This window comes from Saccopteryx leptura, chromosome 2 (assembly GCF_036850995.1).
Source record: "Saccopteryx leptura isolate mSacLep1 chromosome 2, mSacLep1_pri_phased_curated, whole genome shotgun sequence".
Taxonomy (NCBI): Eukaryota; Metazoa; Chordata; class Mammalia; order Chiroptera; family Emballonuridae; genus Saccopteryx; species Saccopteryx leptura.
In genome coordinates this window covers 112,099,774-112,113,311 of record NC_089504.1, presented here as the reverse complement: position 1 = coordinate 112,113,311, position 13,538 = coordinate 112,099,774, and the positions used below count along the sequence as shown (strand labels likewise).

At 38.9% G+C, this 13,538-nt stretch overlaps 1 protein-coding gene across 2 annotated transcripts in view; it reads right to left on the bottom strand.

Annotated features, from left to right (window-relative positions):
* Positions 1–2,353: 2,353 nt before the first annotated feature.
* RAB3IP (RAB3A interacting protein) overlaps positions 2,354–13,538 on the bottom strand; it is a 71,248-nt gene continuing 60,063 nt past the window's right edge. For both annotated transcript variants that reach the window (XM_066368542.1, XM_066368543.1), the window contains 4 exons: positions 12,313–12,425; positions 6,984–7,083; positions 6,831–6,900; positions 2,354–2,707 (listed from right to left, as the gene is read on the bottom strand). In XM_066368542.1, the coding sequence (XP_066224639.1) occupies positions 2,625–2,707; positions 6,831–6,900; positions 6,984–7,083; positions 12,313–12,425 (366 nt within the window). In that variant the 3' untranslated portion in view covers positions 2,354–2,624. The remainder of the gene's footprint in view (positions 2,708–6,830; positions 6,901–6,983; positions 7,084–12,312; positions 12,426–13,538) is intronic.

Below are 13,538 nucleotides of genomic sequence, written 5' to 3'. Positions count from 1 at the left end.
TGAAATAATGAATTTTAGTTCTAGAATGTTACTGACATACTGTCTTTTCCTTGGTCCTACATTTTATTTCTTTTTAAAGTTATCAACAAACTTTCCCAAAGTCTCTGATTACTTTTTTCCAGATGTCTTGTAGCATCTCCTGAACTCGATTCTCTTTATGGTTAAGTGCTTTCTCCAAAGTGTTTTCAATTTCCACTTTTGTGTGGAAAATCTTCTGAAGGTTTGAAAGTCTGAGAACATTTTTATTATGCCCTCACATTAGAATACTATTTATCAGAACATGAAACTCTAGGTTTGGGGGATTTTTTTATTTTAATTTTTTAATTCATTTTTAGAGAGAGAGAAGGGAGAGAGAAGTGGGGGAAGAGCAAGAAGCATCAACTCCCATATGTGCCTTGACCAAGCAAGACCAGGGTTTTGAACTGGCGACCTCAGCATTTCAGGTCGACGCTTTGTCCACTGCGCACCACAGGTCAGGCAAACTCTAGGTTCAAATTCCTTTCATGTTCAATTTCAGATTCTTAAGCAGGGCATGGTGAACCATTGTTTCTATCATATCATTCTCAGATGTCCTTTTGTCTGATGACTGAGCCTTCTACAGATAAGGCTGACCAAGCCTCTGAGACAGGAGTAAGTGATGCCATCTTCAGAAAACCAGCTGTCTCATACACTGCTGCTGTGCATATAAACTGGTTCAACTTTTCTAGAGAGCAACTGAGCAATAGAGATAAAAAAAATTTTAATATACATATACCTTGCTTACCCAACACTTTTTTAAATTGAATTTATTAGGTTGACACTGGTTCATAAAATCTTACAAGTTTCAAGTGTACAATCATCTTCACAGTGTATTGTGCGCCCACCACCCTAACCCAAGTCTCTTTCCGTCCCCTTTGCCACCTCCACCTACCCGCTACCTCCCTTTCCCTCTGGCTATCACCACACTCTTGTCTGTGTCTATGTGTTTTATATATAATTATTATTATATTTATATATATATATATTATATAAATTATATATATATTATTCTTTTTTGTATAATCCCTTTAACCTTCCTTCATCCAGCCTCCCAACCCCCTCCCCCTGAGAGCGGTCAGTCTGTTCCCTGTGACCCTACCTCTGTTTCCACTTTGTTCATCAGTTTACTGTGGTCATTAGGTTCCACATACAAGAGATCATTTGGTATTTACTCTGACTGGCTTATTTTACTTAGCATAATGTTCTCCAGGTCACACCATGCTGTCATAAAAGGTAAGATTTCTTTTTGTTTCTTAGAGCTGAGTAGTATTCCATTGTATAAACGTGGAATACAAAGCTTTTTTATTCAATCATCTACTGATGGGCACTTGGGCTGCTTCCAGATCTCAGCTACTGTGAATAACGCTGCAGTGAACATAGGGTGTGTATATTCTTTCAAAATAATGTTTTGTTGACCTAACATTTTTACTTCTAGGCATCTGCATGAAGGAAATGACCCAACAATGTTCAAAGAAGTATACATAAGGATACTCATCACAACACTATGATATGAAAAAAGAATTTAAACAACCTATTAACTAAATACAATTATATTAACATCCTAAAATCAAAACCTTAGCATAATTAAGAAGTGTAGAAAAATACTTAAAATTTTAAAGTAAGAAAGTCTAATTTTAGTTTCAGAACTATGTATATACAGGTAGGAAATATCTGAAAGCTGAAAGGCTATTATTCAAAAATATTAACAGTAGCTTTCTCTAGATGGAGAGATTAATTTGTCATTTATTCTTTTTGATTTTCTGTACTTACTATATTTCTACCATAAAACTTTCCTTTTATAAATAACTTTAATAAAGTGTCTTCACATGATGTCAGTTTTACAATTTTGAATTCACAGATCAAGTGATTCTGTGATCACTGACCCTCTGCATGTACCATTCTTTAAACCCTCACCCCACATTTAAAGTTATTTGGGAAAACATAAAATTCCTTATTTATCCTTACATCCTTTCAGTGCCTATTGCAGTGCTCAACACATATAAAGTATAATGTATTACATCAAGATGTTTAAGAAAATGTGATTGTCCTCTATTATATTTAATCGCCAGAATAAAGGGATTCTTTAAATTACAAAGAACAGAATGATTAAAACAGTAACTTTCTAACTTTTTTAGAAGCAGAAGTCTCTTTAAATAAAGTCTCTGTTTGAATCCGAACATATAAAACAGACAAGAGTCTCTCTAGCGGAGTGACAGAAGCTGAGCTGGCCCACTCAGCCTTCCTCTTTGCCTCCTGTGCAGTGTGGAGACTACGATTCCATGCATTCAGCTGACCCCATTTGCTCTGTCAGAGCTAGAAGAGACAGCAAAACACAGTCGATCTAACATTTATTTATTTCAGGGATTTTTGCAACTATAAATTACAATCACTAGTATACCTGTAATTCTTTGTAGAGTGTTCAACTAAAGAATAAGCAAACACAGCATCGGTCAGTTTAAAAGAAATCACAGTACTTCTTGGTGTCATTTGCAAAAGAGGAAAAAAGTCTTGGGCCCACACCTTGGAGATAAATATCAAGTAACCATAAAATATTCAGCCACTTTCCAGGTATTCAGAGAGGTCCATGAATGGTCCCGGGCAGAGGATCAGAGTTCTTCTTTGAAATAGCCCAACTTTGCCAGTGACATCTCTTTTCTCAACTGCATAACTTCCCAAAACATGTGATCAACTATACAAACAGAAAGGAGAGACACATAAATCATAAAATACTATTAGTTTTTTTTTAATATTTCAATGAAAATTTAGGATTAACTGAAATGCCACTTGGATTTCCTAATGACGATCCTAACGGTAAATATCCTATTGCTATTTCACACAAGTGTTTTCATATATATACTTGTGAACATTCGTTTTATCAAGATATAAGCAGTATTCACCAGTTTGACAACTACTTGTTAGATACATCAGTGACTATCACTTTAGCCCAGCGATTTTCAACCTTTTTCATCTCATGACACACATTAATTACTAAAATCCTGTGCAACACCAAAAAATATATTTTTGCTGATATGACAAAAAAATAGGTATAATTTTGATTGATTCACACTGAGCAGCTATTGTCGTGTTTGCCATAGTCATTGTTTTGACAATCTTAGAGAAAGAGGTTAGTGCCCTGACGGTATTGCAAATTTAGAAACTTGTGGCACAGAGGTTGAAAATCGCTGCTTTAGTCCTGAGTCGATGGCAATGCTGTTGCCTTCATAACTAATTACACTCAATGCTCAATAATGTGAGTTATTATCTAACTTCTAGATCTTCTTGATCGAGTTTGCTACATCTTGGCCATTTCACTTTTCATTAATACTAAAAGGGAGTGAAATGGAAAACAAGAGACAGTCCAAAGAACTCAGTAATACTGTGCCTAACAGGGAAAGTTTTATGTATGACTCAAATTAGAAATAAAATAACTGTGGAGGATGATCTATAAATTTCCACTATCTCTTCTTTTGGAGACTCTTCTATAAATAGAAAAAAAATAGCTCTATATTTCAGACAATAGAAGGTATTCATCTGACATATGATCAGATTAGACTGATTTAGATCAGTGCTCCTCAACCAGGGAAGATTTTGTCCCCAAGGGTTCATCTGGCAATGTGTAGACACATTTTCATTGCTGGCATCTAGTGAGTAAAGCCCAGGGATACTGTTCCACATCCTACAATGTACAAGATAGTCCCTCATAACAAGAAATTATCCATCTCAAAATATTAATTGTACATGCAAAGGTTGAGAAACATTGCTTTCAATTTAGCTGCCCTAAATTCTTTTTGGCACAGGCACAGATAATAAAGATTTTCATACTAATAATTATTTACTTCAAGCCACACACAATATATGATGTAGATCAAACACTATCAAGTGGAAGAGTTATGGAAACCAGAAAAGAAACTGCTTTTATCACCATCATTCCACCATCACTCATGATACTTTCTTTCTATTTATGTAGAAGTAAATTATTTTTCAGCCCTCCCTACAAAAACCTATCATTTTAACATGGAAAAAAATGTGCTTGACAATTTAATGTAACATAAATCATCTGTTCTCCAGCTTAAATCATTATCCACCAACAGGATTAAAAAGTCTTCAATTTTATTAAAGTAATAAAAAGTATTCTGTAACTTAAAGACTATTTTTTATATACTACACAGATTTTTTTAAGACTCTTTTTTAACTTACAAAAATTTTTTTATTGATTTTAGAAAGGGAGGGAGAGAGACAGAATAATGAGAGAGAGAGAGAGAGAGAGAGAGAGAGAAATATCAGTTTGTTGTTCCACTTCTTTATGCATTCAATGGCTGATTCTTGTGTATGTCCTGACCAGAGACGGAACCCACAATCCTGGTGTTATCAGGACAACGCTCTAACCAATTGAGCACCTGGCCAGGGCTAAACAGCGTTTTGAAATTCAACATTAGAGACAAGTTTTACCTTTATTCTTGAAGGCATTAAAATCTAATTATATGGGATACTAAATAAATTCAATGTACCAGAGCTTTAGAAATGCTAAACTAAGTTATTATGGGCATCACTAATTTTTCCATTGCATTAAGATTCACTGGTTTACCTAACCATAAGATAGAAGGCACTTTGGTCAGATAGCTCAGTTGGTTAGAGTTTCAACCTCATATACCAAGGTTGTGGGTTTGATCCCCGGTAAGGGCACATACAAGAAGCAACCAATAAATGCATAACTAAGTGAAACAACAAATCAAAGATTTTTTTCTCTCTCTCCCTTCTTCTCTTAAAAATAAATCAACAAATAAATATTTTAAAAAAACAAAGATAGAAGGCATCAGTTAATTTTTAAATATAAGAATATTTTCAGTGTCTAAAAATTATAAACAGAAAAATTTCCTACAACTCCAAATACCAAACTGGCATGAATTTGTCCCTAGCCTAGTATCTGTTATTTTTGTTCCAAAACAATCATGTATATACAAGAAGAGTGGCTTTGGAGCTGTCCAGCCACATTTGTGTTATGCCTGGTACTTAAGACATTAGGCTATAAAACCATCACTAACTATGAAAGACTACATTTAAAAATATTAAAACACTTGCATGAGGTTGGCTCTCCTAGATATATCACCTGCATGTTTTTGTTGATTTAAAATATAGTAATCTTTATTCATTATCCTCATAACTGCTTTATTAATTCACATGTAAAAGTAGAAAACACAGAAAAAAACTGTTAGCTTCTCATGGTTTTCACCAATGAAAAGAAATCTGACGGTATCTAAAGCCTGCTCGTGCTCATCTCTTACAGAGTAAATTCAGTGATTTCAGTCCTCCCCTCACACTTATCTAGTTTATCACATGCCTCTTAAGAGTTAAAACTGATTCTGCCTAAACTCAAAATTAGATAAAATGAGGCAAATACAAAGATTAAATATGTTTTTATAAGACACATTTGTTCCCAAATCTCCAAATATTTTTTTCTTCTTTCTTTTTTTCTTGTTTTTTTTTTTTTTTTTCTGAAGCTGGAAATGGGGAGAGACAGACAGACTCCCGCATGCGCCCAACCGGGATCCACCCGGCACGCCCACCAGGGGCGACGCTCTGCCCACCAGGGGGTGATGCTCTGCCCCTCCGGGGTGTCTCTCTGTCGCGACCAGAGCCACTCTAGCGCCTGGGGCAGAGGCCAAGGAGCCATCCCCAGCGCCCGGGCCATCTTTGCTCCAAATGAGCCTCGGCTGCGGGAGGGGAAGAGAGAGACAGAGAGGAAGGAGTGGGGGGTGGAGAAGCAAATGGGCGCTTCTCCTGTGTGCCCTGGCCGGGAATCAAACCCGGGTCCCCCGCACACCAGGCCGACGCTCTACCGCTGAGCCAACCGGCCAGGGCCTCCAAATATTTTATTAGAACTACAAAAGAGACTCAGTATAGAGTAAAATAAGTAAATCAGAAAAAACTAAGAACTGTATGATTCCATACACAGGTGAGACATAAAAATGAGACTAAGAGCCATGGACAAGAGTGTGGTGGTTACCAGGGGGTAGGGAGGAGAGGGAGGCAGTGGGGGGAGGGGAGGGGTACAAAGAAAACCAGATAGAAGGTGACGACGGAAGACAATTTGTCTTTGGGTGATGGGTATGCAACATAATTAAATGTCAAAATAACCTGGATTAAAAAGGTTATATATTACCTAAATTGATCTAAGCCTTAGTTCTTATTAATGAATAGTAACATGAACATACTTAGTTGCTTAATAGAATTTCAAAAATAAAAATGATTTAAAAGAAAAAAAAGAGACTCAGTATAAATACACCAATAATAAAGTTTATTTGGCCCTGCCCGGTTGGCTCAGCGGTAGAGCGTCGGCCTAGCGTGCGGAGGACCCGGGTTCGATTCCTGGCCAGGGCACACAGGAGAAGCACCCATTTGCTTCTCCACCCCTCCGCCGCGCTTTCCTCTCTGTCTCTCTCTTCCCCTCCCGCAGCCAAGGCTCCATTGGAGCAAAGAGGGCCCGGGCACTGGGGATGGCTCTGTGGCCTCTGCCTCAGGCGCTAGAGTGGCTCTGGTAGCAACATGGCGACGCCCAGGATGGGCAGATTATCGCCCCCTGGTGGGCAGAGCGTAGCCCCTGGTGGGCGTGCCGGGTGGATCCCGGTCGGGCGCATGCGGGAGTCTGTCTGACTGTCTCTCCCCGTTTCCAGCTTCAGAAAAATTAAAAAAAAAATGTTAAAAAAAAAAAAATAAAAAAAAAAAAATAAAGTTTATTTGAGCATTACTACTACGACCTGTACCTTTTACTGCCCTTTTATATAAATGTTTTCTAATGAATGAAGAACACTCACCATCCTGCTGTTTCACAAGTCCCTGCTGGATATAGCGAATGTATGTAAAAAAGTTACATACAGAAGTGATCTAGGCCAAAAGGAAAGAAATGTCATAAATAATCAAATGTCTCCAGTAACAGTGAGCTTTATTAAAATTCATAAGTTACTTACCCTGTATCTACAAAATGGAGAAATATAATAATAGTTGCTTGAGTCTCCTAATTTAATTCTGTGTTTACAGGACTTACTCTGGCCAGTGAGAGCACATTTTCTGTAAAATAATGATACATTTTAGATTTTTTAAATTAAAGGCCTTCTGCCCTACCTTCTGTACAAGCTGACGACAACACATATTTGAGACCCTACTACCCACCAGACACTGCTCTAGTCGCTGGGCTGCCATGATGAAAAAGACAAGCTCCCTCCTATTCAGGACTGACATTCTAGTATAAGCATAATAGCATAACATTAACCGTGGTTCTAGAAACAGAAACTATATTTTTGGATATCTGTCCTTTCCAAGAGCAAATTTACAAATGAGTAATCCTGGTACAGGGAGCCTCTCAGCTTTCCATCATGACTTCAACTTCTTTCTGAGTTGGAAAAAACCTAATGATGATTATTCAAGTCTCAAAACATGGGACTAATAGTTTTCAGGATAGAAGCTTCCAGATAAGGTACTTCAGTGTGTTTGGTTGCTTTACATACATTTAATGTGGTACCTAGGCCTGAGAATTAAAAAGGAATAAAAGCCACCTTACAAAAAATGCTGAATCTTAACAATTATTTAAAAGGTATATTATATTTAGACATACCAACCTTTCTATTTACATACTATAAAACCTAAAATTTAGTATAAGGGCCTTCTGGTTGGAATTAGGCTGCAAGCCTCTTGAGGGCAGGGACTGTATCTTTAAAAAATTTATTTTTAAAGATTTTTTTTTCTGAAGTTGGAAATGGGGAGACAGTCAGACAGACTCCCGCATGCGCCCGACCGGGATCCATCCGGCATGCCCACAAGGGGGCGATGCTCTGCCCATCTGGGGCGTTGCTCTGTTGCATCCAGAGCCATTCTAGCGCCCGAGGCAGAGGTCATGGAACCATCCTCAGCACCCAGGCCAACTTTGCTCCAATGGAGCCTCGGCTGCAGGAGGGGAAGAGAGAGACAGAGAGGGAGGAGAGGAGAAGCAGATGGGTGCTTCTCCTGTGTGCCCTGGCTGGGAATTGAACCCGGGACTCCTGCATGCCAAGCCGACGCTCTACCACTGAGCCAACAGGCCAGGGCCAGGCAGGGACTGTATCTTTAAATGCCTGGCACCAACCATGTTCCTGGCTGTTGGTTAAGTGAGGGACCACCTGTCACTCTCTACTGCTCAGGATGAAGCTGGCTTGTCAGGCAGGTTGGACTTACAGTGGCCCAGCTGTCCCCGAGTAAGTGAGGAGCTTGGCTGAATACAACTACCACTCCCTATCAATGCAAAATTAGTGTAGCTCTAAGTAAAATAAAGTGGCCAATAGCATTTTATATAACATTACAAATTAAAGAGTCAAGAAAAATGTATTAAATGAACATTAAGCTTCAGCTACTCTTGTAAGAAATGTGACACTAATGTGCCTCCATATTAAGGAACTGCAGGGAGGATGTGTATGTAACTAACAAGATCATTTTGGAGGTGGCCATTCCAATCAAAATAATTTTTATCCTTTCAAAGAAATATTGCATTGTCATTCCTTTATCAGCAAATTCCTTTAATGATCTGTAACTATATTTTAAAAACACAAATTACTAGCTTGGGGAAGATAGAAGATGAAAAAAATTAAGGCACAAGTGTTGAAAATCTTTGGAACTTCCAAAAGCATAATTTACACAAGAGAAAAAAATATCATCAAACTGATAAAAATAAATTTATATACAATCCTTTTGGAAACAGACTATGCCTATTTGTCTACTATTTTGTCCAATTCTGAAAGGCTCTGCTAAGTGATTTTTAGTATCAATTTTTTAAATAACAAAACAAGTGTTTAACTTATCTCATTTTTAAAGCTGTGGTATACCATCACAGCCAATATATATATTTATCTCAGCTAGGATTCAATGCTAAGTCTTCTGATCTCCAACTCCAAGGTTAACATGCAACCTCAGTCTCTGTTAACAGGTCTATTCCCAGGATTTCAAATTCTTGCTCATAATATTTGCTTGGGATGTCAACATGTTAAATCCAGACCTATTACCTCCCCAGAGGCAGAGCACTTCCTACTAATTTCCAAAATGTCACATCATTCTTCTAGTCAGTCATCTCAAACCCTTTGTCTTTAACCATCCTCCCACCAAATCTAATCATGTCCTAACATTTTCTTTCTTCAGATTTGTCACCTTTCCTCTCTCTACACCAGCCACCTTGTGAATGCACTGTTTCCATGTTTCTAGAATTTCAGTCACATGCATTGTTATTTCTCTATCCTAATTCCACCCATGCTTCAAGACCCCGATCAAATCTACCCCGTTCCTCTGAGAACAGTCCAGATCACCACCACTGAACTGTCTTCCTCAAAAGTCCCACAGCACCTGCCATTCACTTAGGAATTATCCTCATAACCTAGCACACGACAGCCTTGGCCAGAGCCACACTCTACATTTCAAAAAAGAGGACAATATCTTCCTTAAAGTGTTTTTCCACACAATATGCACTAAAACAAAAAATGGGCTTCTGGCCATATTCCCATAAGCACAATAGCCTTAAATGATGTAAGCTGTTCCCTGGCCCTAATCTACACAGTTATTTTACTAAAATACCATGTAACTCCACTTTAACTGATATCTTCACTTGTCATCATATCTGCACATGTATGTGTGATGTACTATTATTATGCAACCATAAATTTAAAATATTTCAAGAAGAACTACTATATGCTATATATAAAATAAGGTACAACACATACCTAAAAAGCATGAAAACTGCTAGAATTAATGATCAGAATAAAAATATTTGGGTGTCTGTGGAGTAGAATTTAAGAATGTAAATACCTTCCCCAAATTCTGAGGCCACTGTGCCACAGGTGTGGCATAGGGAAGTGCAGAACAGGACACAAGTCTAGGTGGGTTTGTGGCTCACAGAGCAAATGGAGGACTAAGTCCCTCCACAAATGATTACCCAAACACCAACGCTATGCGAGAATGTAATTTGCATTAACAGGAAACAGGAAGAATCACACAACTCCCACGACAGGCTGTAACACAGACCTACAGTGAATCTCAGCCAGGCTTTTCCTCTTCTGCCTTCAAAATAACCCAGACAAGAGTTATTTACTGCCATCTATGAGCTCTCCTGGGATTTCCAGTCCCCTACATTAATCTAGTTCTAAACTACCAACTAAGCAGCTTCCTCACAATCTTCCCAAGTCACTTTATAAACAGCTGTGCCCAAGATTTTAGGTACTGTTGACTTCAGTCTTTCTTCTTCCTCGGATCAGATCGAAAATAGCCTGCCCTGCTATGAAATGTGGAAGTCTTACCTCTAAAGATTTATTATTGCCAAATACCTCTTACATATGGAAGACAAAACAGATTAGTTACCAAAGTGAGAATCCTTTGTCATGATAGTATGAAAGCAGAGGGCTAATTAAGTCAGGTGGCACCCAAGTCTTTCTGTTACCTGTTTTCACACTTGGTAAGACCTGGTCTAAGTCACTGTCTTCCCAAACTAATTTTGATGGTAACCCCTGAGGACACACAACTATACACACATATACAGTGTGTCCATAAAGTCATGGTGCAGTTTTGACCGGTCACAGGAAAGCAACAAAAGACGATAGAAATGTGAAATCTGCACCAAATAAAAGGAAAACCCTCCCAGTTTCTGTAGGATGATGTGGCAGCATGTGCGCATGCGCAGATGACGACGTAACACCGTGTATACAGCGGAGCAGCCCTCGGCCATGCCAGTCGAGATGTGGATGGTACAGAGGAAAGTTCAGTGTGTTCTGTGGCTTGCTAAATTCGAATCCATGACCAAAGTGCAATGTGAATATCGGTGCGTTTATAACAAAGTGCCACCACATAGGAATAACATTACTCGGTGGGATAAGCAGTTGAAGGAAACCGGCAGTTTGGTGGAGAAACCCCGTTCTGGTAGGCCATCAGTCAGTGATGAGTCTGTAGAGGCTATAGAGGATAGCTACCTAAGGAGCCCTAAAAAAATCTGTGCGTGAGCCCACATCGAACTGCACTGAATAGGTATGAAACTGGGAAAGTTTTCCTTTTATTTGGTGCAGATTTCACATTTCTATCATCTTTTGTTGCTTTCCTGTGACCAGTCAAAAGTGCACCATGGCCCTGGCCGGCTGGCTCAGTGGTAGAGCGTCGGCCTGGCGTGCAAGGGGTCCCGGGTTCAATTCCCGGCCAGGGCACACAGGAGAAGCGCCCATCTGCTTCTCCACCCCTCCCCCTCTCCTTCCTCTCTGTCTCTCTCTTCCCCTCCCGCAGCCGAGGCTCATTTGGAGCAAAGATGGCCCGGGCGCTGGGGATGGCTCCTTGGCCTCTGCCCCAGGCGCTAGAGTGGCTCTGGTAGGGACAGAGCGACACCCCAGAGGGACAGAGCATCACCCCCTGGTGGGCAGAGCGTCGCCCCCTGGTGGGCGTGCCGGGTGGATCCCCGTCGGGCGCATGCGGGAGTCTGTCTGTCTCTCCCCGTTTCCAGCTTCGGAAAAATACAAAAAAAAAAAAAAAAAAAAAAAAAAAAGTGCACCATGATTTTACGGACACACTGTATATATACACACATATACATACACAGACACACACACACAACAAAAATTCTGCTTATGCACACTCAGTGACTTCACGATCAACTAATGGTCATGACAAGTGGTTTAAAAAATAACAAACACTTTCTAACACCTGGTCTCCCTGGATCCCTAACATATATGCATATTTATGTAATTTATTTTTTTTTAATTTTATTTATTTATTTTTTTTTTACAGAGACAGAGAGAGGGATAGACAGGGACAGACAGACAGGAACGGAGAGATGAGAAGCATCAATCATTAGTTTTCCGTTGTGCACTGCGACACTTTAGTTGTTCGTTGATTGCTTTCTCATATGTGCCTTGACTGCGGGCTTTCAGCAGACCAAGTAACCCCTTGCTCTAGCCAGAGACCTTGGGTCCAAGCTGGGGAGCTTTTTGCTCAAATCAGATGAGCCCACACTCCAGCTGGAGACCTCAGGGTCTCGAACCTGGGTCCTCCGCATCCCAGTCCGACGCTCTATCCACTGTGCCACCGCCTGGTCAGGCCATATTTATGTAATTTAAAGGGCTTGTCTTTGATTCTCATTTGAAATGCTTTATCCCACACTGTCTGGAGATTTGTGCTTGAGCTGCAGAGACTCTAAGAAGAAAACTGACAGAAATTTAACCACATTTAAAACTACAAAAACTAAACTAACTACCACACATAAAATTTAAAAATTCAGTATCTTCCCCAGACAGTTTTGAAACATACTTTGGTCCTCCGCATTCGACTGCAGAAGCTTTCACAAATCGAATAGGTTGTAATCCCACTGGCTCAATGCTTAGCGTATTGTTTTCCACAGCCTCCAAGACAGCTGAAGCCAACTTAAAAAAAATAAAAAGTATTAGACACTACACTAGCAGCGAAATATCAAATTTATATTCTATAGTAACCTGATTTTTAAAATTCTTTCCCCAAGTCCCACCAGCTTGGCTTTAGCCAACGAAAATAAACCATGTAATCTTGGTTTGAATTCTTTTATAATTCAAGCATTGTTATGAAAGGCAAGCCAATTACAGCTAAGTAACTTTTCTCATTCTCTGGAAAAGGATTAAAGACATTCATTTCAATCTCTTTTGAACCTTACCCACAATTAATATCTGCTGTCAATGCAACATCAAAAAGAATATCCTAATGCTTTATTTTGCTAAATATATGCAACGTTTTTAATACTGATCATTCACAACACAGCAATATATACTAATTATAGCTACCATATTTTTCGCTCCATAAGATGCACTTTTTCCCCCCAAAAGTGGAGGGGAAATAAATGCCCGTGTGTCTTGTGGAGTGAATGTTCTTTTATTTTAGCTGCAGCGGGTTCCCAGACAATTAAAAGAGTATTTGAACATTAAAGTCTCTTTTCATTTGTTAATAACAGTGTTAATGGTTGTTAATATTGCTGTTGAGTTGACATTGTTGCAATATTATTGTGGTATATTTCATTAAATATTTTAACACACCATTTTGTTCAGAATATTTTTTTTCTTATTTTCCTCCATAAAACCCTAAGTGCATCTTATGGTCAGGCGCGTCTTATGAAGCAAAAAATATGGTATATATTTTCTGAACTTAAATTTATGTATATAAGAGTAAGTCTACAAAAGAATTAACAGAATTATCAAATATTAAATGCCCAGACAGAGAACGTAGCAACTAATTACATGAAACGGGCAAACCAGTTCAGACTGACAAAATCACTAATACTGAACGGCCTCCCTAAACCAGGCACAGCACCACAATGAATACGTGGAATACCACGTATCTATATACCAAAACTTTCATTGCTTGTCTTAACTACTCCCTCCAAGTAATGTTACTGTTAAATCCTCTAAAGACTTAACATAAGATTTTTAGGATTAACTATCTTAGACATTGATTGACAAGATATTTATAGATAGACCTTCCATAGGTAAGAACAAATTAAAATTATGACC